The sequence below is a fragment of the Cydia amplana genome, chromosome 3 (genome assembly GCF_948474715.1).
Source record: "Cydia amplana chromosome 3, ilCydAmpl1.1, whole genome shotgun sequence".
NCBI classification, from domain to species: Eukaryota; Metazoa; Arthropoda; class Insecta; order Lepidoptera; family Tortricidae; genus Cydia; species Cydia amplana.
In genome coordinates, this window is record NC_086071.1 from 21,313,522 (window position 1) to 21,341,072 (window position 27,551).

The 27,551-nt window shown below is 40.1% G+C and overlaps 2 protein-coding genes and 1 long non-coding RNA gene across 3 annotated transcripts in view; 2 read left to right on the top strand and 1 right to left on the bottom strand.

The window, feature by feature from the left end:
- LOC134662764 (protein O-mannosyl-transferase TMTC1-like) overlaps positions 1-27,551 on the bottom strand; it is a 321,732-nt gene that overhangs the window by 265,415 nt on the left and 28,766 nt on the right. The window lies entirely within an intron of this gene.
- Positions 1-27,551, top strand: part of LOC134662862 (uncharacterized) — a 315,753-nt gene that overhangs the window by 165,354 nt on the left and 122,848 nt on the right. The gene's annotated exons all lie outside the window — the stretch shown is intronic.
- On the top strand, positions 1,166-20,937 carry LOC134662828 (fatty acid synthase-like). Its single transcript, XM_063519151.1, has 16 exons — positions 1,166-1,319; positions 2,001-2,767; positions 5,138-5,368; positions 6,617-7,241; positions 7,907-8,100; positions 8,640-8,868; positions 9,217-9,467; positions 9,718-9,945; positions 10,305-11,142; positions 11,489-11,586; positions 11,952-12,143; positions 12,624-13,028; positions 13,330-13,539; positions 13,698-14,440; positions 19,152-19,291; positions 20,813-20,937. Exons 1-16 carry the CDS (start codon positions 1,166-1,168, stop codon positions 20,935-20,937), a joined length of 5,430 nt encoding a protein of 1,809 aa, XP_063375221.1.

Sequence of the window (27,551 nt, forward strand, 5' to 3'; positions counted from 1 at the left end):
GTAAAACGAGTCTTTAAACTTTTTTCATTTTAAGCGGGTTTTGAAGGAACAAGTTACTTAAATTCGATTGTAATCGTATTGTTTTAGGATAATTTACTGCTGTTTTCGACCGTTACGACCCGTAAATAACAACAACTGACATTTAAAATTTGACTGGAGCTCGACGTGATTATATTTATTTACCCTATTTTATGAAATACAATTTATCTACTGGTATACATTTTCGTATGCGTATATGATGAAATGTCTTTATTAATGTCAAAAACGAGCTATGACGACGTACACGTCTGCTTCGATGCAAGGCCAACGGCCATCTGACTCGAAGAAGAGTTTTGAGTGATGTCGTCAATGTATGGAAATTATACGAAAGTTTACATTTGGGATTGAATTTCTGTGTTGTATTTGTGAGTAAAAATATAAGTAGATAATAATCTGGTAGTTTAGTTATCTAGCCTTCAAAATCCCACAACAACTCAATTACTGTCAAAGACAAAACTGTAATGCGTCTTGCTCAAACGGAACTCCATATTTTGATTTTTGGACACTTTTAGTGTCGATTTGTAGAGAATTACAGGAAATAAAAAAAAATATGGCCTGAAGAGCCGGTACACGGCTTCTTCGTGAACAGATTTACGTATAATTTAATGCAGTTATTAATCATTCATTGAACAAATTGATTGCACAAAGTGAGGTCTAAATCGAAAACGTCATATACCGTCCCCTTAAGTTAAATTAAGTTTAAAGTGTTTACAACTTTGTATAATATCATAATGTACCTACTATGACGTGTACATAACAATTTACCAATAAATCATTATTCATTATTATTATTATACGTCACCATGTAACGTTAGAAGCCGTTTCGATGTATGGAAAACAAGGAAATTGCGATTTTGTCGGTGAAATATTGCGTTTATGTATATTATTGCTATACAATATTTTTTTAATGAAATGTAAGGAATCGAATGGTACCATTATTTTTTTCCTATTTGGAAGTTCAAAAAAAAATATTTTATTTTATTTTAACGGTCTTGTATTTTTTATTATTATTGCCATATATTTTTTTAAGTTTCCAATGTAACTATTGTGATAAATTACTCATTTTATATCTATTTAACTAGATTTAATTATAAAATTCAACCCTATTCGTTAAAGATCGTGGAAAATGCCGAGCGTAGTAAACGGGCATGCCGACTCGGAGGTGGTGCTGACGGGGCTGTCAGGCCGCCTGCCCGAGTCAGACAACATCGACGAATTCGCGCGGAACTTGTTCGAGGGGGTAGACATGGTTACCGATGACGACCGCCGATGGACACCAGGTGAGTCTCTTCTTTTGGATGAAAGACATCAACGAGTCTTTGGTTCATTTGGCAATTCGTTATGACCGCGCTCTTGGGCCGCTACCCGAATCAGAGGGGCTACCGCGAAAACTCAAATTCTCAAATTGCGGGGATCTTTTTCTTTTACTCCAATGAAAGCGTAATTAGAGAGACAGAGAGTCGCTCGCAATTTGCGAACTTCGATTTTCGCGGTTAATAGCCCAGGACATATGGACGAATTTGCGTGGAACTTGGTTACTAATTACGACCACCGATGGACACCGGGTGAGTCTCTTCTAAAGTGAGTTAAGGACTAGAGTCTTTTGAGTCCAAATTTGAAGAACTCGTGTCGTTTTAACGTCGTGTCGACTAAGTCCCTAGTCGAGTCCTTTATTGCGTAAGCGAAACTCAAACTTTTTTCCTTTAATATAAAAAAATGTAGTATCGTTTACAGACGTAGAGTCCGGTAGATAAAAATTAGCTTGGTTTTATATTGCCACCGTTCTTATGCGATGTGAAGGCGGGATTCCGTCAGTGTGCAGAACTGTGCGGCACAAGTATATTCAGTAGGTAGGTACAAAAATGCTTGTGCCGCACAGTGCCGCACACTGCACTGGTGGAATCCCCCGTTTAGGGTAGACGACTTACACACACAAAATGTTAAACCAAATTACATTCCAGGAATGCATGGATTACCATCCCGGCTCGGCAAGTTAAAAGACCTAAAGCATTTCGACGCAGCGTACTTCAATCTATTTGATAAACAAGCTGATGTTATGGACCCGGGCATGCGAATTCTTTTAGAAGTGACTCACGAGACAATTGTCGATGCTGGTTATAACCCTATTGAGCTCCGAGGGACAAGAACTGGTGTTTACGTAGGCGTTGGACGCCTCGAAACTTATGAGGCATGGGGGGCACTGTACAACAAGAGCAATGGCTACACCATGACTGGCGGCCTTGGCTGTATGTTCTCTAACCGCGTGGCATATTCCTTCGACTTGAAAGGGCCATCGCTCGTTATAGATGTCGCTTGTTCAAGCTCTATTTTCGCTCTGGCACAGGCCGTTAATGATATTAAAGTAGGCCGTTGTGATGCCGCTATAGTCGCTGGTGTGAACATCTGCCTTGATCCTTCAACATCGCTGAACTTTTTTAATCTGAACATGCTGGCGAAAGATGGTCGTTGTGCGGCTTTTGATGAAAGCGGGCAAGGTTATGTACGCTCCGAGGCAGTCGTAGCTGTGTTCCTCCAGCGCAGAAGTGTCGCGAGGCGTGTGTACTGCACAGTGCATGCAGCTAGAGTTAACAATGATGGCCACAAGCCGCAAGGCATTACTTATCCGTCTGGTGAGATGCAGAGACGAATAGCGAAGGAAACTTATGATGAAACCGGCTTGAGACCGCAAGATGTCGCGTATTTTGAAGCACACGGGACGGGCACTAAAGTGAGTATTATTGTGAGGTCAATATGTAAAACATCGTCTATCAGGTATTAAGACCGTCTCCAAGCTCTTTCGTTGCTTGTAACTCTTGCGCTTGTACAGCCGACGTCAAAAATATGCTTATACTTTTGCACCTTGCTCCTTTGTAATAAAGCGAAAAATGTAAATATATCTTTGACGTCGACTGTACATAAACTCCACTTACAAGTCGGTTCATATAAATTATCGGATTATCGGATTCATATAAATTATTTTATAAATATAAATTATCGGATTACCTATGCGATCGATAACACAAACGCAATTCTTCCTATTCGCGATTCCCATACAATATGGATTCCACACAACTGCAGTTTACTACATTCGTGATTGTTGTTTCTACAGTTGTTTTTTTAACGGAATCGAGATTCTTTCCATTCGTGATTCTACACAATATTTTATCGACGCAACCGCAGTTTACTGCATTCGTGATTCCATACAGCCGTTATTTTAACGCAATCGGGATTCTTCCTATTCATGATTCTACCCAATATGGGTTCAACGCGACTGCAGTTTACTAGGTACATTCGGGGCTCCCATACAACTTTGCCGTTTTATGTATACCTAATAGCACGGAACCCTTCGTGCGCGAGTCCGACTCGCACTTGACCGGTTTATACTTCTGTCTAATCCTATCTGGAATGGTGTATTGATAGGTAATCGTGGCGATTACTCTTAATTAACAAGTATTACTGATTATTAATTGGTAACAATAACTATGTTTGCCAATTCCAACAATAGAATTAAATCGATTAACATTGTTAAATAATTATCTCTAATTGGTACAATAATAGGTGAAATGAGGAAGAAGGTAAAATTACATAAAAAGTATGAAAACTCGATATGATCTACTATCTATTGATAAGGTATGATTATAGTGATTATTGCAAACTATTTTCTCATGCTTGCCTACTTTTAATTTCACAATTAAAGCACTTTTTATCACCACTATCATCACTGAGGCCTATTCAAACGTATATTGACATCAGAATGATATTTGAATCATGTTATTAGTTATCGTGCGTCTCGCTCGCACCAATACATGTACGGACAAGTATGAGCGAAATACACGATGACGGTGTGCGTTCGAATTGGCCTGTGAGTAATCATTTTACATATGTTGACTTAATCAGTGTATTACGATTTCCGTACCCAAAGGGTAAAACCGGACCATTACTAAGACTCCGCTGTCCGTCTGTCTGTCTGTCTGTCTGTCCATCTATCTGTCAGTCTGTCCGTTTATCAGTCATGAACTCATGAACCGTGATAGCTAGACAGTTGAAATTTTCACAGATGATGTAGGTATTTCTGTTGCCACTATAACAACAAATCCTTCTTCCTCGCGTTGTCCCGGCATTTTGCCACGGCTCATGGGAGCCTGGGGTCCGCTTGGCAACTAATCCCAGTAATTGGCGTGGGCACTAGTTTTTACGAAAGCGACTGCCATCTGACCTTCCAACCCAGAGGGTAAACTAGACCCGTATTGGGATTAGTCCGGTTTCCTCACGATGTTTTCCTTCACCGAAAAGCGACTGGTAAATATCAAATGATATTTCGTACATAAGTTCCGAAAAACTCATTGGTACGAGCCGGGGTTCGAACCCGCGACCTCCGGATTGCAAGTCGCACGCTCTTACCGCTAGACCACCAGGCGCTTTGTACAACCCACCACCACTATAACAACAAATACAAAAATAAAATAAAAAAACCGGCCAAGTGCGAGTCGGACTCGCGCACGGAGGGTTCCGCACCATCAACAAAAAATAGAGCAAAACAAGCAAAAAAAAAACAAGCAAAAAAACGGTCACCCATCCAAGTACTGACCCCGCCCGACGTTACTTAACTTCGGTCAAAAATCACGTTTGTTGTATGGGAGCCCCACTTAAATCTTTATTTTATTCTGTTTTTAGTATTTGTTGTTATAGCGGCAACAGAAATACATTATCTGTGAAAATTTCAACTGTCTAGCTATCACGGTTCGTGAGGTTCAGCCTGGTGACAGACGGACGGACAGCGGAGTCTTAGTAATAGGGTCCCGTTTTTACCCTTTGGGTACGGAACCCTAAAAATAAGTGGGGCTCCCATAAGGTAACCGTACTAGTGTTTGACATGCTAATGCCCAATAATAGATGGCACCCTGCTGTCACTTCTATTGACAATGACTTAAGTTTCAAGATGACATGTACTGGAACCGCGTCGAGCACCAGTACGTTTATCTTACAACAAACGTGATTTTTTTCCATTTTCTCCGTAATGGTACGGAACCCTTCGTGCGCGAGTCCGACTCGCACTTGGCCGGTTTTTATAATTTTTGGAAATGTTTCAATGTTTCAGGCAGGCGACCCACAAGAGTTGAACGCAATAGTAGAGCAATTCTGCAAGAACCGAGAATCCCCGCTACCGATGGGTTCAGTAAAATCCAACATGGGGCACGCAGAATGGGCCTCAGGGCTCTGTTCCATCGCTAAAGTGGTGATAGCCATGGAGAGAGGAGAGATCCCCGGGAACCTGCACTATGAGAACCCTAATACTGACATCCCGGCACTCAGCGATGGCCGGATACAGGTAGTAATAAGTTTTTGGCAAAAAAATCCTTTTTGGTATAAGCTTTTATCGCTGACTGTCTTTTTTAGGGTTCCGTACCTCAAAAGCAAAAACCGGAACCCTTCAGAATCACTCGTGCGTCTGTCTGCCATTATAAATGTGCAGTCAAGCGTGAGTCGGACTTAATTACTTAGTTTTTGATCCGACCCCTACGGGTTCTAGACTGTTCATTCACGTACCACATAAAAAATACACTTAATAATTGGGTAATGTACGAAACCCTTGGAACGCGAGTCCGACTGACTCGCACTTGACCGGTTTTTTTTACCAACAACAACTGGGTCAAATCAAGGGCGTCGCGTAAATGTATGACTCCCCCCCCCCCCCTCAGCCATCAGCTGGTGGCGGTCAATTAAAACTTATATTGTGGAATAAAACAAGCATAAATTTCATTAAATTAACGTGACAAAAACAATATTCCTGCGTTAGAGGTAAATTCGTACGTATACATACATTTACATATTATACAGTGTGTGGCCTATAACGCGGGCGAAAAATTAAAACGTAGATTCTACTCCTCAAACTATACAATGTTTGTTCAGCGACTTTTAAAAATAACTTGTGGTTTGTATTTTAAAACACTTTAAAATTTAATCGAACACGCAATGTATTACGAAATTGATTATGCCTGTACGGTGACAAGACTGACGGGCAATGTCAATTAGACGGAATTTAAAGTACATTGAAAATATTATTTAGTTTGTTTGAAAAAGGGCCATTTTTAAGACTACATAATTTCAAAAAGTTGTTGAACAAAAGTTTTATTGTTTGAGGAGTAGAATCTACGTTTTAATTTTTCGCCCGCGTTATAGGCCACACACTGTATAGCGTTAATTTAATTACCTCGTCTAGTAATATATTCTGCAACCACGTTAAACAGTAGTAAATACGTAACAACTGTGAATTAAAATTTTACATAAATGCTAATTTTAATTTTTAACAGGCATTAACGTCTGATACTATTAAGCTTAGAATAAATTTAAAAGTGAAAAAAATACTGTCTTGGGTGAGACCTGAACTCTCGGCTCCTGCGCTGTCAAACGGGCAAGTCTCGGTGGCTCAGTTGGTAGAGCGGCCGGCTGGTGTAGTTCGAGTCTCGCCCGAAACAGTGGGTTTTTCACTGTTCCTTCATTTCGAAGCATTGTGCTATCGTCTGCAGATGTTTCTGCCTTACAGTCATATCTAATGTATCAGCTTTTGTTGATTCAGGTTGTTGACAGGAACACGTCATGGCAGGGTGGAGTGGTATCAGTAAATTCCTCCGGCTTTGGCGGCGCCAACGCCCACGTGATCCTCGAAGGAGGTCGCGGGGACCGACCCCTACCCACCCACTACGCTGCCCCCCGTCTCATCCTCGCTTCAGGCCGCACAGATGATGCTGTTGAGAAACTCCTCAAACTCGCCACTGAGAACCCTCAGGATGGGGAGTTACATGCTTTGATAGACGCAGTTCACGCTCACGCGATCCCTAACCATCCACGCCGTGGTTACGCCATCCTGAGCGCTGCTGCCCCTGTAATAGAGGTGCTGGACAGCGCCGAGCAACGCCCAATCTGGTTTGCGTTTAGTGGAATGGGCACACAATGGGCGGGAATGGCGCGTGACCTACTCCGTTTACCAGTATTCGCTTCTAGCATCGAGCGTTCAGCGGCAGCTCTCAAACCTTACATGGATCTGAAGCATGTCATATCGGAGGCATCGCCTGAAGAGTTTAGGAGTTTGATAATAAACTTTGCAGTGTCTATCGTGGCCGTGCAGGTGGCGCTAGTGGATGTCCTGAGTGAACTTGGAATTCATCCGGATGGAATGATTGGACATTCTCTTGGAGAAACCGGTCAGTTGCAAACGAAAGTTTATTTTGAAACTGTATAAGCCCGATTATACTGTTATGTCTGACCATACTCTGAGGCGTGAATATTTATCTAGGTCATACTGAACAACTTTTACTATGGACTCTATGGAGCAACCCCGCAATTTAAAAAAATCTGCTATTCCATAGAAACCCTAAATAATGATTCGCCGAAATGTATGAGACTGCACATTTTTTATGTGTTTTCGGGGTTGGCACATATCGGCGGTGAAAGTATATATTCACCCTTCAGCATACTGGTGGTCAGACATAGCAAAATCACTCTGTACGAGTATGTAAAAGTATTCCATCGTAGTGACAGTACGCGAGTGACATCGGCTACATTTTTAACTAACTTTGAAGAGAAGATTTTATATTATGAGAAAAGCAGTACCTAAGTAGTAGTTAGTCAGATTGAAGTATAGCTCGCGCTGGCAACGAATGTGCCAACTGTAGACTGACTTTTAATTACAAGTTTTGACTAACTTGATTTATATTTTGACCTGTATCTTTTTGGCTTCTGCCTTTGACTTCTTACTTTGAATTTGACGTTTGACTTTTACTTTTGACATTTCACCTTGAGTTCAACACTAACTATTACATTCTAGAGCTCTGTTCTTACAACGTGTTCTTATTATACGTTTTTTTAGCTTGCGGCTACATGGATGGAACTCTAACGACTGAGCAAACTGTAATGGCGGCGTACTGGCGCGCGCGTTGTACCTTAGAAGCAGAGCTACCGCTTGGTGCGATGGCGGCCGTTGGTCTGTCGTGGGAAGAGACCGCGAAGCGATGCCCCGAGGACATCGACCTTGCGTGTCACAACGGCCCTGAAAGCGTTACGGTAAGAAATCATACTAGTGCGACGCTGCTAAACTAAAGTGTCATTCTATGGAACTTGCTAGTAAATTCATCATCGGTTTGTTTACATAGTTAGCAAGTTCTATTGAATGACAGTTTATGTATAATTGATCCATCCACCTTTCTATTGAAAAACTTTAGTTCCGAAATTGCTGGTCGCTGCTTGCTGGTGAGCTTGTTTAAAATGCGAAATTCAAAGCAGCGTTAATTGTTTAAATCTCGAATAGAAATTGTAAAGTTACCTTGCAGACCTCGCATCTAAATATATTTGGTCATGATATTTTGAGTTTTATTCACCAGTACTAGAGTTCACTTTTATTAGCGATTTCATCAAGATGTAGCTTTATTGAATTATGTCATTGAGTTTTTCTTTATTGATTTAAATGCCATCTAAATGAGTGGCCATCTAAACCTTACGGTCACATGATCGCCTTACGCTGTCTCGAGTTTATCATTTTTTCCCCACCTCAAAAAGTGCCCAGCGCCGCTAAAGAAGTTTTCACTTCAAAATTTTTTTTATAGATCTCAGGTCCAAAAGCGGCCGTGGAGAAATTCGTACAACAGCTAGCAGCAGATGACGTATTCGTACGAATGGTAGACTCCAGCGGAGTGGCCTTCCACAGCAGAAGCGTCGCCAGTGTCGCTCCACAGTTGAGAGAACGTTTGCAGGAGATCATACCTCACCCAAAACCAAGGAGCGCTCTTTGGCTGTCTTCGTCCATACCGGAGGACAAGTGGGACTCCGACTTGGGTAAGAAACAAATTGGTCTTCTATAACGCTGCGTCTTACGTAAGCGAACAACTCGCGAACGCGAAGCGAAGCGGCGCGGCGGACCCACGGCGTTCGCAACGATACTTCTATAGGCATCAAAGGATTGAGGGCCAACACACATACTCACGATGCGACATCGTATCGTGAGTATGTGTGTTGGCCCTGATTCACCCCGCGCCACATCGCTTCGCTGCGTAAAATTGATAATTATGTTCCTCGGATTTCCTGAACTTGAAGGTCGCAATTAAAAAAAAAACTGTTAGAGCACTATTACCCAGTGGGGAGTAAAGTAGGCAATTTTTTACAGAACGTAAAAATGTTTTACAGCTCGCTTCAGCGGCGCAGACTACATCGTAAACAACCAGCTCTCTCCCGTTCGCTTCGCCAGCGTGCTTAAGCTTGTCCCCCCTCGAGCGATACTGGTGGAAATCGCGCCACATGCGCTACTGCAAGCGGTGCTGAAACGAGCGCTGCCTGAGGCGGTACATGTACCGCTTGTGAGGAAAGAGGCCCCTGATGCGCTGGTACATTTGCTGGCTGCTGTAGGGAAGATATATGCCGCGGGAGCGCAGCCTCAGGTAACAAGGAACAGATTTTTCTCTACTTTGCAGTGTCAATTGTAACATAGTGTGGAGGTGTTACCATTAATGTCAAATTCACTCCTACTAAGATGAAGAAAATGCAGTGTCAAAGTTTCAAACCTACCTAAAATTTCCATTTGTTCCATTTTCAAAATTCCAAAATGTTCTGTTAGTAGGCATCAAGTGCCCTTTTCACGCCTGGGAGGCGCCTTTGGAGTACATGAAGTAACAATATATTTCCCTCCAGGTATCCCGTCTTTACCCTCCTATATCCTGGCCCGTATCTCGCGGCACACCCGGACTGGCTTCCCACATCAGTTGGGACCACTCCATCGAATGGAGCGTCGTCGACCCCACCACTGCCGCCCGTACCGGCGAGAACGTCATCGAATATGACCTGACGAAGCCTGAGGAAGAGTTCATCGCTGGACACAATATTGAAGGAAGGGTTCTGTTCCCTGCTACTGGATATCTTGTGAGTTTTGTGCCACACTGTATAAACTAGTAGTTTATAAACTAGTAGTTTATACAGTGTGACTTCCTGTATGGATCAAATAGCAATAGAGAAGACCTTAGATGCTCATGACATGTGGTCAGTAAAAATGATTGGTTTGGATACTGTATTCTGGCTGAACCATCATGCTCCTAATTTTAAAATTAAAGTATTCAAAAACGGTGGCCCTTTTGCAACAAGGTTTACGAATTAGCGTGGACGATGGTAAAATCCTTAACCCTTAAGGTCTTCATTAGAATTAGTTTGATCCGTACTGAACACGATACCTATAGAACTTGTTCTTTGCAAACGAGATTCAATTACCAATTTCTGTTAATCAGACGCTGATATGGCGCACGATAGCGAAGATGAATAATCAAGATATCGAGCAGTCAGCAGTCGTACTTGAGAACCTAAACATCCGACGCGCAACTATCATGTCTCGCGAAGCACCTGTGCGTTTCCTTGTTTCACTCCTAGATGGCACTGGAGAGTTCCAAATCAGCGAAGGCGGTGAAGTGGTAGTCACTGGTACAGCTCGGATCACCGCTAACGCTTCCGCTGAGCGCTTATCAGCTTCTGCTTTAGCGGAGGCCGAAGATCAAGAAGTTTCACAGGAACCTTCCCTAGACCCTGAAGACATTTATAAAGATTTACGCCTCCGTGGTTATAAGTATAAAGGAATATTCCAGGGAATTAAGAGCTCTGATGCTCGCGGGCTTAAAGGTTTGCTCAATTGGGAAGGCAATTGGATATCATTTATGGATACAGCGTTACAGTTTGGCCTCATCGGAGCGGATACGCATGATTTATATTTGCCATCTCGTATAGAGAGAGTAGTTATTGACCCTGCGGCGCAGTGTAAAGAAGCAGCCTTGGCTACAAACGGAGCTTTACCTGTAAAACGTTATCCTAGTATAGGAGTAATTGTGGCTGGTGGTGTAGAATTCAGAGGTTTGATAACTACGCTGGCACCGCGTAGTATCAACATACAAGCACCGCCCAAGCTCGAAAAATTCGTGTTTATACCTTTCAATGGCGTGTTTGAGGACAAAAGGCAAGCACTGACTGCTGCAGTACAGTTGGTGATTGAGAACTTTGGAGTGCAGCAGTTCAAGATTGCGGAAGTGGCTTTAAAGCGGCCTGTAGAAGCGCTACTGTTGCCTCAAGCGGTGCAAGGTAACTAATAACCTCAATATTTATCTACTTGGTTGATTCTCCTGTTTAAAACATCACACGCACCACCTTCTACGTAGTTTCAGTAAACGGAAACCAACGCATTGCCGAGACCCCGAGCCGGGGACAAATTTAAAAATTTCGTTAGTATAGTCTCCGGGCGATATCTCGCTAAATGGTTAAGTGAAATGTGTAAGGAAGCCTTGTGAAGAGCAGCTGCCGCTATGGTTGGCTTTCATAAAGTTTCATAAAATTTACATCTCCCTTACTTCTTTTTCGAGTTTCGCTCGGGAAGAATACTAATTTACTTATATTGTACACCACCTCCACTAACATCGTACGTTTACAGATTTTCAAGGAGAGCCAGCTATGCGCGTGAGTGCCACGCTAGCGGCCGGTATCGACGCGCCAGACTACAGTACTGTTATGAATTCACTGGGAGTTAAGGTGAGGTAACGGCTGGTCTGCCTGCTCTGGCCCCGTAGACAACCTAGCCAAGGTGACAATCGCTATCGCTACGACAACAAAACGCTTTGTGTCTCTCTATCACTCATTCAAATTAGTGCGACAGCGGTCGCGCGATCCTTGGAGATGAGAAACCGATCCCGGAAGAAATATTAAAGGGATAGCATAAATTCGTAAATTGGAACTGCTGATTTTAAATCAAAGTTGAGTTTCAAATACCACTATGAAATGATTGTATTTGAAACTGCTTTGTTCAGTCGGTTCTTCCTTTGTTAAATGAATTATTGTTATGTTTATCTCTAAACCTGAGTCACCTATGATGGAACAGCCAAAAATTGAATTTCCAGGTATCTGACAGAAAAGTGGCAGACGGCGGGTTAGAGAAGGAATGTCATCTAGTCATGGGTGCCGACGTATTGTCACAGCCTGAGCTGCTGAGTGCTTTAGCCGCTGCAAGCCTTGGATTCGTACTTCTGGAGGAACAAGTGGACTTGTTTGACAAATGGGATAAGGCGATGGTGGAAAAAGGCCTAACGCTGGTATGTTTTACAAGCATTTATTTAACTTGCCTGTGATTATTGTGGTAAGTAATTAAAACTTAGCTAGAAATTGAAGCTGCGTGTCTTGAAGCCAGTACGGATATGATGGTCGTTCTTGTCTACGTGACAGCGTGATAAAACGGTGTCCGTCACTTTCTTTCCCACGGTGTTAAACAGTGACAGTTATTTTATCACGTGGATAAAGATGGATAAAGCTATCCATAATAGGCTGGCAGCACTTGAAGCTTGTCACTTTACTAGGACTAAGTGTAAAAGTATTTTCATTGGAATTTGACGTTGCCAAGTCTGTGCATAGCATGTGTGTGTGTTCGGATAGACGTTCGATATTTGAAATTTGTTATAACAATAATTATTATAATAAAGGGTTAACAGACAGATTGAATTACTCCGCTAAAACAAAAAATAACTTTTATCCTTCACCGCGTATTTTAAATCGTAAAATGTACAATTTTCATTCAGGTATCACGTACCCGCACCGGATCACGCGAGTACATCCTTCTTCGTCGCACCACAACTTTGCCTTCGACGCGAATAATACTCGAAGCGCGAGACGACGACTTCCAATGGGTGGACCAACTAAAGGACGCCATGAAGCGCGTCCAAACAGAACACTTACGTGTTTACGTTTGGTCACGGGAGCATGGCTCCGGAGTACTTGGCTTGGGGACATGTTTGAGACGTGAGCCTGGTGGCGATAAAATACGCTTCTACTATATACCTGGAGCGCAGGACGTGTTCAACCCTGACGAGCAAGTGTACAAGGCGCAGGTGGAGAAAGATTTGACCTTCAACGTGCTGAAGGACGGCGTTTGGGGAACATTCCGTCATCTGCCGCTGGATGATATTGCTGGCGCTCGGAAGCAGGTGAAAGTCCTTTTCTATAATGTACAGTCAGCTACAGAGAAAAGGTATAGATTAGATATATAAAAGTATGTATGCAGGGGTGGTACCTTTTCTCTGCATCTGACTGTACAAAAACATGACTGTATAGTCCCGTTCAGCCGTGCCATTTTATCTAAAAGTTATAGGTACACAATTTTTATTAAGTATATAAAAATAGAAAAAAGAGTGTCCCAAGATTTTTACTATTCCGGAACATTTTTGGTGAGGCCTTCTTTTTTCAATTTTCAAAATGGCTCACCTAAACCGCTTATTTTATCTTCAGGTGGAGCATGCTTACGTAGACGCGATAACCCGAGGTGATCTGTCCTCGCTCCGCTGGATCGAAAGCGACTTGCGTCACGCAGCGTTTACGCCGCTGCGTCCGCGCACAGACTTGTGCAGCGTTTACTACGCGTCACTGAACTTCAGAGATGTGATGAATGCTACTGGCAAGCTGACGGCTATGGCGACCATCGGGACGGAGGCTAAAATGGTACCCTTATTTATTTAAACACATTGTACAAGGTATACTTATGCGTAGTGACCACACGCCCCTACTAAATGCTCCATGATGACCACATCATCACCGTCTGTGTAATCTATGTGCCTGTATGATTGTCCCAACTTTGATTAACGCCATTTACTTTTCAGGAAAACTCTATCATAGGCTTAGAGTTCAGTGGCCTTTCTTCCACTGGCAAGCGCGTGATGGGCATAGTTACCCGTGGCTTGGCAACGTCAGTAATGGCCGATACAGGCTTCCTTTGGGAAGTGCCGAAACACTGGTCTTTGGAAGAAGCGGCGACCGTGCCTATAGCTTATGCCACGGCATATTATGCGCTAGTCGTGCGTGGTCATATGCGAAGGGGTGAAGCAGTGTTAATACATGCGGGTGCAGGAGGCGTAGGGCAAGCGGCTATTACTGTAGCACTTAACGCCGGATGCACTATTTTTACAACCGTGGGCTCTCCAGCTAAACGCGCCTTTCTACGTGAGCGCTTTCCGCAACTCCTAAACACTAATATCGGAAATTCACGTGACTGCTCTTTTGAACAACTAGTGCAGATTCGAACGCACGGACGCGGCGTGGATCTTGTTCTCAACTCGCTTGCTGGTGATCAGCTTCAAGCGTCGCTCCGCTGTCTTGGAGAGCGTGGACGCTTCCTCGAAATTGGAAAAGTCGATCTGATAGCCAACTCAGTTCTTGGCTTAAGCTTGCTGCTTAAAAACACTTCAGTACAAGGCATCTTGCTAGATGCATTGTTCCCTTTGCCAGCTGATGACCTTGAGAAAGTGAAAGTGGTACAATCGGTGGCCGAGGGCATAGCCGCTGGCGTTGTGCGTCCGCTGCCCGCCACTGCTTATGGAGAAGACCAACTCGAGCAGGCTTTTCGGTAAGATCATCAATGTTACATAGTTCACGAAGAACGCAAAATCCATGATTTCTCTTAATCCATTAACTTTCGTTAAAAAAGAAAAAATATCTTTATTTCAGAATATTAAAAATTCCATACAATATTGTTAGTACTATAATACATTACAGTTACATGTTAGTAAGTACAATAAAATTAATCATTAACACAACATTTTGACAATGACATCAAGATTTAAATAATTTTACGGTTTAGACTCACTTGTTTTAAGTCACTCGCGCGACATGTTTCGGAGAGCCTAGGTCTCCATTCTCAAGCACTAACAGTGCGAGCAGCGTTCACGACGGCGGTGTATCGCGTACTGTGGCACGCCGCGAGTGACTTAAAACAAGTGAGTCTAAACCGTAAAATTATTCAATGTTAGTATGTCTCACAACAGTTTAAATTAGATCAAGATTTATAATAAAATTAAAATTAATTGAAATCATGGATGTGTAATAAATAAGTAAAATAAAATTGACTAGAATTGAATTAAAGGATGTCACAACATTGTTCTTCATATAAATAAAGATTTCATGTCAAAAGTACCTACAAATAGAAATAAACAAATGTCCTAAAATAAAAATATTAAAATATGGCGATATCTTATAAATTAATAATGAAAAAAAAATGGTGGTGTTAAAAATGGTGGTCAAATCGGTAGTTCTTTAACCCGAGGGCATAGTTTTATGGCCAGGGCATTGAGCTCTTCTATCATGGGCCTTCGCTCGGTCCATTTTGAAAGCCCGTAAGTATAAGTCATTGATGTTGAAGGCTTATTACAGAGTCGAGGACTACTTGACAGACAAAGAAACTAGAGACAAACCAAAGAAAGTCTGCAGCCCTAGATTAAAAGTAGTTTTTAAAAATCAGTATGCGACAACACCACAGAAAATGGATTAAATAGTCTTGATACTTGTGAAATTTCTACCATATTTACCGTCTATGAAAAAATTAAGCTGTATGCACAGCTTAATTTTTATGGTAAAATAAATTTCATTCCAACAATAGATGTCACTATTAATATGTAGACATATACTAATATTGATAAATAATATTGGGAGAATGTGACATTTGGCTTCATCAAAATTAATAAGCTTTTGTAATATCCGCGACGGCGGTAAATAGGTACAGAGGGCCTACCGCGAACACCGAAGTTCTCAATATGCGAGCATCTTTCTCTTTTACTCCCATTAAGGCGTTATTAGATTGACAGAGAAATTGCCCGCAATTTGCGAACTAAAGTTTTCGGAAAAACGAAATAAACCATTAAAACAATAAACATATACTAAAAATTAATTTTAGCTTTATTTAACTAGTAGGTACCCATGCCGTGAGCATAAGCATGGAGGTTGTGGGTTCGAGCTCAAAACCCGGCTTGTACCAATGAGTTTCTCGAAATGTTAGAGGAAGTTCATAAGTATGTCTATACCTATTAGGTGTGTTCAATTTGCTGTGAAACCTTTGTCTAAACCAATATTATATTATCTAAGTAGGTACATATGGTGAAGTATTAAGATGTTTCATTCCACTTACCCGTCATCAACTCCAAATTTTGTAAACATTGTCGTTTTTCAGCTTGAATCGCCTCGTGCTGACTTTTTACAAGTGTAAAATTATTCGTCATGCGGAAAAGTAACTCCCGCACGCCGGTTTTGTAAGGTTTCACCATGTTTATTCCGTTCATCACAAAACACAATGAATATTTAAACGATTTTGACAAACACATACCATAGTGCATGACGTTTACTGACTGCTTAAAAAACATTGCCATATGTAGTTTTTTAATTCGATGTCAAATTATTGCGCTGCAGACTTTCTTTGGTTTGTCTCTATTATGTATAGAGTTGTAGGTGACACAGCTCAGGTAAGAAAGCACATCAAATATTTTATGTTGGTAATTCATAACAATCTATCGGATTTATATAATCAGAATAAAGTATTTTATCCGTGATAAACTTAAAACTAACATTACATACAAGAGTATAACTAAAAACTACAAATATTCAAAAACTTGGTAAGCGTTAAAGTTTACCACGAAATGGGCTCGCCTCAGCATAATACTGACCCGAAAGTCAGCGCTGATCTTCCGGCGAGACCATTTGTGGGTCACGATCGCAGCCGTACGACACGGCCCTATCATAAGCTGAACGCAGCCTTTGCAGCAGCGACGGACGCCATCTTGTCTACTGTCTATGGCAATGGCAGTAGCAGTAGCTGAGAATGACATTTGATTGACAATGACAAAAATGGCCGTCCCGTACAACGCGATAAAAATATTTTTACATTTCATTCGTATGAAATTAACTTTTATAACTATTAGGTGCAGACATACATGCAACAAAAGTGATAAATTCAAATACAACTTTGATACAACATAACGAAGTAAAGAGGTGAAGTTTACTTTGTCAATGTGAAAGTTTCCGCAGTTGACCATGGAGATCATGCTTTTAATGTGTTTTCCCATTTCTTTTAATAACTTTGTTTTCTTTTCCTTTTGTAAGAATTTGTTATGTTTTCTGAAAGAGCTACGTATTTGTATGATTCCATGTACATATGTATATTTTTTAAAATCAAAGGGTATAGCCGGGTAAGCATGGCCAAACTGCCCTTAGCGAAAAAAACAATTTCCTTTTACTGGATTATTAACCTATGTATATGTAGTGCTTTCACCAAATATTAAGCCTCAAATGCTTCAGATTTTAAAAAAAAATGCAAAAAAAGAAAAATTATTTTTATTTTATTACAGCCAAAGTACTAATCCGATTTCTTTGTAATTTGGGTATGTTGTATATACAATTAAGGTCGCTTTCTGAAAAAATTAATATTGAATTATCTCTTAAAATAATAGTAAAAAATTTAGATGAAAATTTTCAGAAAAATAAAAAAAATACATGCGAGATAGTGACAGTTATCAAATTTACATATTTCATGTAGAATTTAATAATGTTTAACATATATTTTTTTCAAAAATTAAAATCGGGATTAACAGTGTTAAAAACTCGAATTTGTTACATCTCATAATACCTTCTCTTCATACAAAATAACTTGTACGTTATACTAGAAAGTTATATTCCCAACGCAATTTGAATTTAGAACGCGACTTATTTCGCTGAGCGCGGACCTTAAACTCCGTGGCTGTATGCGGCTAGGGCGAACGGCATTCATAGATTTAAAAAGCGGCCAAGTGCGAGTCGGACTCGCCCATGAAGGGTTCCGTATTTTGGCGATTTATGACGTATAAAAAAAACTACTTACTAGATCTCGTTCAAACCAATTTTCGGTGGATGTTTACATGGTAATGTACATCATATATTTTTTTAGTTTTATCATTCTCTTATTTTAGAAGTTACAGGGGGGGGGGGACACACATTTTACCACTTTGGAAGTGTCTCTCGCGCAAACTATTCAGTTTAGAAAAAAATGATATTAGAAACCTCAATATCATTTTTGAAGACCTATCCATAGATACCCCACACGTATGGGTTTGATGAAAAAAAAAATTTTTGAGTTTCAGTTCGAAGTATGGGGAACCCCAAAAATTTTTTGTTTTTTTTTTCTATTTTTGTATGAAAATCTTAATGCGGTTCACAGAATACATCTACTTACCAAGTTTCAACAGTATAGTTCTTATAGTTTCGGAGAAAAGTGGCTGTGACATACGGACGGACAGACAGACGGACAGACAGACAGACATGACGAATCTATAAGGGTTCCGTTTTTTGCCATTTGGCTACGGAACCCTAAAAAAAGCGCGGGAACAGGAAAATAGGCACGAATTTTATACAGAGCGTTAACGATTGAAAAATGTCTGTTCCTTTGATGAATAAAATACGTCACATTCTAAATTCAAATTCGTAAAGACTGAGTTCACAATATACTTCATTCGTTTACGACTACTTAGCTTTGCTTGTATGAAGAGAGAGTATTCGAGTTTTTCACACTGTTAATCCCGATTTTAATTTTTGAAAAAAATATATGTTAAACATTATTAAATTCTACATAAAATATGTAAATTTGGTAACTGTCGCTAGCTCGCACGTATTTTTTTTATTTTTCTGAAAATTTTCATCTCAATTTTTTACTATTTTTTTAAGAGATAAATCAATATTATTTTTTTCAGAAAGCGACCTTAATTTTATATACAACATACCCAAATTACAAAGAAATCGGATTATTACTTTGGCTGTAATAAAATAAAAATGATTTTACTTTTTTTGCATTTTTTTTTTAAATCTGAAGCATTTCAGGCTTAATATTTGGTGAAAGCACTACATATACATAGGTTAATAATCCAGTAAAAGGAAATTGTTTTTTTCGCTAAGGGCAGTTTGGCCATGCTTACCCGGCTATACCCTTTCTATTACCTACACCTTATGTGTATCATTGCATGAATTCTATAGTAATTTAAATTGTATAATTTTTTTTAATGCATGTTAATTATAAGATGTATTTTTTTTTTTGAAAAGATGTGTCCCGCCGAGTTTGTTGCCGGTCCCATATTGGGATACCCTCCTCCAATTGAGGGGGGATTTAAATCTTCTCGGGGCAGAGGTGTAGGGTTGGAGCCGGTTAGCTTTATTTGACGTTCATAAGCGCATTGTAATTATGCCTACTTGAATAAACTATCTTTTTATCTTTTATCTTTATCTTTGTATTACATTCCCCTTCTAACGTTTGTTTTGTCGCTCAGGTACATGGCTACAGGCAAGCATATCGGCAAGGTGTTGATTCGTGTACGTGATGAAGAAGCGACCGTTGAACAGTCGTCACGGCTGATGCCCGCTTTACCGCGGACCTACATGCATCCTGGGAAGAGCTACGTTCTCGTCGGTCAGTACAAATACATACTGCTGATCTAGACACGCGGCAGCGTGTCAAGCCAAGTTCAAGCAAATGAACTGGCTAGCCAGCGCCGAGTGTAATATTACACGAACCACTTGGTGCCACTTTTGACCCTTCTATAACTCAAAACCTCTTTAACGTAAACACATAAAACTACGTGTGTTTAATTATATCCATAAGGACATCTAGAAGCCCAAATTTAATGAAGCTAGCTCAAACGGTTATAAAGATATGAAGGTCAAAAAGTCGTGAATTTTAGCACTGACTGTATGACTGACATATAGTACCTAAACCTAACCTACTTCCAGATGACCTAGAAGGATGACATTTGGAATCCAGGTCGGTAATTGTGTGTAAGCGTAGGAAAAAATCTAAAAATAAAAAAAAACTTAAAAAATAGGGGGGGTCCCCATACAATTTTTTTATTTTATTTTAGCGTTGGAACCGTTACAAGTATATATTTGAATCTATCCCAGTATATGTATTATTATATTTTCTATATAACAAAAATATAAAAATAAAGTTAAGTCAAAAAATAAGTGGTGCCCCCATACAAAAAACTTGTAATACGCGCTAAACAACCAGCCAACGATTAAATCTCAATACCTGCCTAGTTTTCTTTACAAAAAGTAATGATATCCCACCAAAAACATTAATGTAAAAAAGGAGAGCCAAGTTCAATACAAAAATTATGCTTGGCTGTGGGCTTCGCCGCAAAAAGAATGGAGATCTAAATGAGTGCCAAGTTCTATGCAAAATCCAAATATGTATTTATAGGAAAAAAATAACATTATGAACAAGTATTAAACTCTATTTCTTTGCTTTATTGGATACCTATAACAATTACTGTTATTTAAAAAAAATGTGAGATCTTAAAGTAGGTTAGATTTGACTTGGCCAGTTTTTATCATAATTAAAAAAATATATATATGTTGAATAACTTTATAAAATGACTGATGTAATGGAAACTGGCCAAGTCAAATCTAACCTACTTTAAGATCTCACATTTTTTTTTCACAGCCAAGCATAATTTTTGTATTGAACTTGGCTCTCCTTTTTTACAATTATGTTTTTGGTGGGTTTATTATAATTGAGTTATGGGCCTTTTTGAGTATCACATTACCTATTTGCACGCTGAAAACCGTTAACAGGGGCCTTACCATGATGTTCTTATTGCAATTCTGTTTAGGACCTAAACTGAATCGCAATAAGGACATCATGGTAAGGCCCCAGTTTCAAATATAAATGTCGAATGCTATTTTTAACGCCCAAACATTTAGCGGCAGCAATAACAGCCCCATGGCATTAAGTGCTTTAATTCCCTTCTTTTTTTATTTTCTACACTGGGAAAAATCGAAATATTTAACTTTTTCTTAGTTTTAAAGCATGTCCCTACCCAAAGATAACTTAATTACTTATGTCCGTTGAATTTAAGAATTTCCATATTCTTTGTAAATTACTCGTTTTGCAGGCCTAATGTCTGATCATCATCTTATGTTCCTTCTGCAGGAGGTCTAGGTGGCTTCGGTCTGGAGCTAGGCGACTGGCTGGTCCGTCGTGGAGCACGCACATTGGTGTTTTGTTCGCGCAGCGGCGTACGGACCGGTTATCAGGCTTTATGTATCCGCAGGTAAGCTGTCTTAATAAATAAAATTATGCTGACCCATGCATAAAACGGGTTCTCAACCTCACTGAACAGAACAGACGAAGGGACAAGGTAGGCCACATTCCAGGTACAAGGCGGTCTAACGTGCAAAGGGAGATCCAGAAGCAGACCAGACAACCCGAAATAGAATTCTTTGGCGCAAATGTACGGGAAGACCCGACCCCAGATAAACTGGGATAAAGGTGGAACAAAGAAGAGAAGATGCTGTATATACGCCTATGGAAAGGTTGTTCAGTGTTAAATGTGCCAACGCATGATGGGCACCTTTGCATATAATGGCGAGACGAGAATCTTGAATGAGAGTTTTTTAATCCTGAAGTGCGACTGGGCGGGTCACCCCTGCCAAAATGAAAAAGATCACATCTCTTCTCTTTTATCTTCTGTTATGCTTTTGTTCTGTTAGACTAAGGGACGGTTGTACCAAACTGTTTGTCTTCGTTAAAGAGTTCGCTACATTTTATTATTTTATTATATGGAGAGATTAATACTAAATCGCCGCAGCGCGCCGGCTGACGTTGATCAGTCTGTCAAAAGCGGATGGTGCAACTGGCACTTAGTATCTGATCGTTTGCTTACAGATCAGTGAACGCATATAAACCATGGAAGTATTCTGTCCGCTCAATTATGACCCAACGACCAACGTAAAGTATTCGATTGTAGGCGGTGCTTACAGACTGTTCGATTGGCAACTTCAGTTCGGCCGAGATGACAGTCAGTGACGGATGGCTAAGTTGGTTTATAAAAACTACGTGTTTTTGTAATTAAAAATGTATTCATGTGTCGTGAAGTGGTGCATAAGTTGTTTTAGTTCATATCAAGGACAGTGGAATCTCTTTTCACTTGTAGTAAACAGATAACTTCAGTAAAATTTGGAATAAACATGATGACATTTTTTCAATACTACCGTGCTAAGCTAAAACGTAACAACTGCATACGACTTTCATAACAACATACGACTTTTTAAATTGCGAGGATAATAGGGATGGTTTTATGCCAAATGAAGTAGACTATTTTATTAACTTATGTTTGGTATAGGCATTTTCTATATACAGTAGAATCCGCTTATAATGACATTGAAGGGAAGTAACAAACATACTAAGCGGATGTCATACAAAGCATAGTTGATAAACTTATTATTTTATTTTTTCCAAATTAATCTCAAACTATTTTGTGAGAGATGAGTTTTATTAACCTTATACCAATTATCAACTTTCACCGAGAGTAAAAACTAAAACAATTTAAACGCCACAGACGTCCTCGCAGGGAAAGATGTGGGGCCGGCCACGAGAACCAGCGAATTTGTTAGTATAACCGGACATAATTCCATAAATTTTGCAGGCTGTATAGCCTGTCCGATTTCTAAGATCAAGTTCGCCATACATTTACTATGGCGTACTTGATCTTAGAAAAACGGACAGACTATACCAGTACGGCTACCATCAGTTTGGCACTGACATAAACGCCGTCGAGAACGTAATTTACTTTCTATACATCTCGCTCGTACTCGCATATTAGTGCAAACGAGATGTATAGAAAGTAAATTACGTTCTCGATAGCGTAAATGTCAGTTTTGACACTGTCAGTGACTCATGGTACGGGCTCTGTACGTAACTTCGCACTGCCATACAGATTGATAATAAAATATACAAAATACTTATTATAGCGGAATACATTTATACAACAACGAATATTTAATTATGTTGAGTTAGTCTGTCATTTAATTTCATAACAACATTTTAACTAGTTATCTTTTAATCTGCATTAAATTATTATACGTGAATTATTTGACTGGTTCTTCAATGTATGGCATAAACCTATCCCTGTCCAAGTCATATTCTAATCAAATATGAACCGCGAACTCTCAGCGGCCAGTACGTACAGCAAGAAGGTTATTAGCGGATTAATGTCGCTGATTGGTAGTTATTGACATTATATGCATTTCATCTACACTTAGCTGTGTACGTTAGTGTAATAGAGACAGGCTCTGTAAACGTATCGTCTTATTTAAATGTAGGCGTAATTGTGTATGTGTGCTAATTTGGCCCGAGAATTTGAACGGTAATGTTCCCAAAGGCGGTTTCCAGTTATATGCTTTCACTGTTACAGATGGTCTTCATTGGGTGTCCACATATTAGTTTCATCAAAAGACGCCACGACGGCGGCGGGTGCGCGCGCGCTGCTGGAGGAAGCGGCGGCGCTGGCGCCTGTTGGTGGCATTTTCAACCTTGCTACTGTATTGAGAGATGCGTTTTTCGAGAATCAGACCCCGGAAGCCTTCCAAGTTGTCGCTAAGCCAAAGATTGACGGTTCGTTTGATGATCTTGTGGGTGTTGTGAGATCTAGTTGGTAAATGGCGATTTTATACCTTATTTACCTACCTGAGAACACCAGAAGGAAATTCAGTTGATTTTAATTAACTTCCTAATAGGAATTCCTATTAAATTTGTTGGGTGTCTTAATGTAGGGAAGTTCTAAATAATTGACTCTGATATTATGGAACTATAAGTGAAGCTACAGCAATGCCTATTTTACTAATTAAAATGTTTCTGTGCTACTCCTTCTAGATATTTAATTCAAACGTACTTATAATGTGAAAGACGAAAATCTTTTGAATATTTGAATGAATAATTACTACTTTCTTTACACAGCGACCAGCGCTTTGGACAAAGCCTCGCGCGAGCTAGCACCACAACTGGAACATTTCGTCGTATTTTCTTCCGTCTCATGCGGACGTGGCAACGTCGGCCAAACCAACTACGGTTTCGCAAACAGCGCCATGGAGCGCTTATGCGAGCAGCGAAGAGCTGACAAACTACCTGGAATAGCTGTTCAATGGGGGGCAGTTGGGGATGTGGGACTAGTAGCAGCGATGGCTGAAGATGCTGTGGTTGGGGGTACCTTACCGCAGCGTATAGAGTCGTGTCTGCAGACGCTGGATGTGCTGCTGGGGCTGCCACACGCCGTGGTGGCGTCGATGGTGCTGCCGGATGAACGGAAGCCACAGGAGAAGCCCCAGGACTTGGCTCAAGCCGTTGCGAATGTTTTAGGTAAGATTTTTGTATAATTTACAACTTTTATATCTTTCATTATAACCTAATCAACCACAATTTTTGTAATATTTTACTAATGATAATTCATGATGATGATGGGGAGATGTAATGATGATGGGTGGAAAACGTCCCGGGCATCCTAGATACCGCTGGAGTGACGAAGCCCCAAAATACCTGTCTGCCCTCGGAGTACCCAACTGGCGTAAAGTGGCGCAGAACGGGGCAAAGTGGCGTTCTCTTGCGTCAGAGGCCAAAATCCTTTTCGAGCCAGTGAACTTAATTAAAATGATTTACCATTTTCAGGCATCAGAGACCTGAAAAAAGTGTCAGAAACGGCGACGCTGGTCGAGCTGGGAATCGACTCTCTCATGGGTGCTGAAATAAAGCAGACACTGGAACGGAGCTACGATGTCGTGCTGAGTGCACAAGAAGTGCGGGATCTTACGTTCGCGAAGCTACGGAGCATGGCGGGCGATGTGCCTACCACAAGTTGAAGTTAGAATAATATACAATATACATTGTAATATTAGAGCTTTTCTTCGGTGTGGAATTTGTAATTTGGGTAGCTTCTTATTTGTCCAATCTACTATTTATTGATTCCGCATACAAACTTCCTTATTTGTGAGACACTATACTGCCTAGATAAAGTGTAATGGCAATTATTAGGCGATGTGTAAATTATCTTACTTCCACCCCGCTTTTCACTTATATATGTCCTTCCCCGGGACATAGGAGTGAAAGCGCTTAAATTATAAGTAAATCGGTTCATCAGTTAAAGCGTGAGGATGTAACAGACAGACATACACAGCAACATTAAACATCTTGCAACTACTTTTGGAACAATTCATAAGTAACTCTTTACTCATTTAAAATGATTATCCAGGTTATGAAGCAACGTAATTACCAGTTTTTGTACCAGACCAAAAAATATGAACACTGCTTCTAACAATGTTTTATTTTTGATCTAACTCATCGATTACTTTTTTTATTAAAACTAAATAAAAATAACAAATCAAAACAACGATAAATGGCACGTTCACGCTCAGTGAAAGCAAGAGAATTGTTACCCCAAGTGTAAATTTCCTAAGTGACACTTAACGCAAACGCGTACGTCACGTTACGCTATCGAATGAAATTTACACTAGGGGTACTGAACTCACGGCGCCTTAAGAAAATAAATTATCAAACGTTATAAAAGAGGAGCGCAAGTCATAATATTTAAAAGCATCTTTTCATAAAAACCCCTCCAAATAAATAAACACAAGCTTTTATTTAAGTTGCCTTTCAGTTATCTTGAAAGTGGATTACATTTATTTCATCTCACTAAAATAATAAATAACTCCTTTTTATAAATTCTTGTTATTTCATAGAAAAAGGCCACGTTTACTTAAAATAACCCTTTTAGAGTAAAACATTGAGTTTTTCTCTGTCTTTGAATAAGAGGATTTTATTCAAAGTATTTACAAAACATTTTACGGAAACCAGGATGCCTATTCAGATTTAAATCGTGTTAGTGTAAGGCCTGAGTGGACGCTCGAGTTGGGCGTGCAGCGGGGCGGGGCGTGCGGCGTGCATGTTAAACAAATGCAAACGTATAGGAGCGGCCTTAGTGCACGCTGCTCAAATCCCTTGGCAGCTCGACGCCACGCTGCACGCCCCGCCGAACGCTCCGCTTCGAGCATCCACTCAGGCCTTACACTTATGGTTTTGATCTTAGCATGGCACGACCTTGAAGATCGCTCACGCTGATTGGTGCATGCGAAATCAAAAGAAAGTCGTCCAAGACGGTCGTCAAGGTCGTATCAAAACCAGATAAAGTATTTTTTATTTAGTTGATTTTTTATTATTAGTAGAGTTAGAAACAAATTACAAATCCCATAGCCTCGTAAGTTCCCATGTACTTGTACAAGTACAAATTAAATTCGAGTTTTGAACTCATATAGAAATAAAAGAAAGTTCCCAATTCAAAAGCGTCAAAATTTGCGTCAAAAGTTAAAAAATGTAAACTCTTTGTTTTATAATAAATATCTGGGAGACCGAGCTTTCCTCAGAATATATATAAAAACTCGAAAACGCGCGTTTTCCCAGAGATAAGACCTAGCTAGATCGATTTTTCGCCCCCGAAAACCCCCATATAGCAAATTTTTATAACCGTTTCACAGATCCCCGAAATATAAATATACAAGATTTGCTTTAAAGGATAAGATAACAAAATCAACCAACATCAAACAAAACATATTTTAATGTAGTCTTCATAGCAAAAGCAGTGTAGAAAACCTGTGCAATCCTTGCGGAATAAAAAATGCACACCATATATTTCCCACCGTAATAGACTTGTCTCAGTATAAACCAATCTTGCGTCTTAATAAATTTGTGCCGGCGGCGGTGACAGTGACGGATGCCGTGCCTTGACGAGTCATTACTGTCGCTACGAGAGTCACCGTCAACGCAAGCTCCTGTTAACACTCCTCGGCATGGAGTGAAACATGTCGAGCGTTTTCGACTTGAAATACGTGATTGATCCGTTTTTAATATATTTAAAAGAGTCCAACGCGGTGTGGGATCCCAGGCAAAATGGGCCCCTTAATGACATGTCCCATGACTATGATTTTTAACGTAGCTTCGCCCAAGTAAAATATTAAAATAATTTTGCTAAGGAATTAATATCTATTGAAATACCTAACAATAATCGAGCAGCGTAACAATAGTAAAAAGAAAATCTAAAATTATTTAAAAAAATATAAGGTCAACCGAGGTATAATGCGTCTCTTGTGGCAAATGCGTCATTTGAAGATATCTTCGAAACGCAACATATTATAACTATTAAGTATAGCCGTCAGCATTAAAAGTTCAGTGACCACACTTCAAACAGAGAGGGTTGCAATACTCGTAGTTTTAAAATGTTCAGTTTAGAAGAAATCTTTAAAACACGCATTTACCTCAAGTGACGCTTTTATCTCAGTTGACCTTAGATAAGTTCACATTGTCACGTTGCCAGGGCAGCAAGGCCATACCAAGAGCATTAGGGAGTAGGTAGGTAAGTATAGGTTACCGACATATATTATAACAAAATTACAGTAATTCCAACAAAGCAAGCATCCCCAGAAACTTAGTCCATAAACACCTGACAGTTGTCAGTAAGCAAAGTTTCTATTAGAAATTTGAAATATTGAATGTCTATTCGAAATACTTCATAACCACAACCAAAAAAATAACTTTTCTTACCTACAACGCTTGTTAAATGCACGTCAAATAACACTTATTCCAACACAAATCAACCCCAGAAACTAAGTCCATAAACGCCCCACACTTGTCAGTGAGCGAAGTCATTACGGGCGCGTCAAACTTCAATTGACGAGTGACGTTTGACATGATTGTAAACTCTTGTGGTGAAGTATTTGAGTGTTTGTCAATGAGTTTGTTGAGAAGGAATTTTCAGGATGAAGTTGGCTTTTTAACTTATATTTGGTGTTTTTAGGGTTCCGTAGGTACCTCAAAGGGAAAAAACGGAACTCTTATAGGATCACTCGTG

Bases quoted from the DNA above. Each gene is read 5' to 3' on its own strand.
- LOC134662828 (XM_063519151.1), top strand. From the start codon at position 1,166: ATGCCGAGCGTAGTAAACGGGCATGCCGACTCGGAGGTGGTGCTGACG. The intron at 8,101-8,639 runs GTAAGAAATCAT...TTTTTTTTATAG, and splicing joins ACGGCCCTGAAAGCGTTACG to ATCTCAGGTCCAAAAGCGGC. The intron at 11,587-11,951 runs GTGAGGTAACGG...TTGAATTTCCAG, and splicing joins TGAATTCACTGGGAGTTAAG to GTATCTGACAGAAAAGTGGC.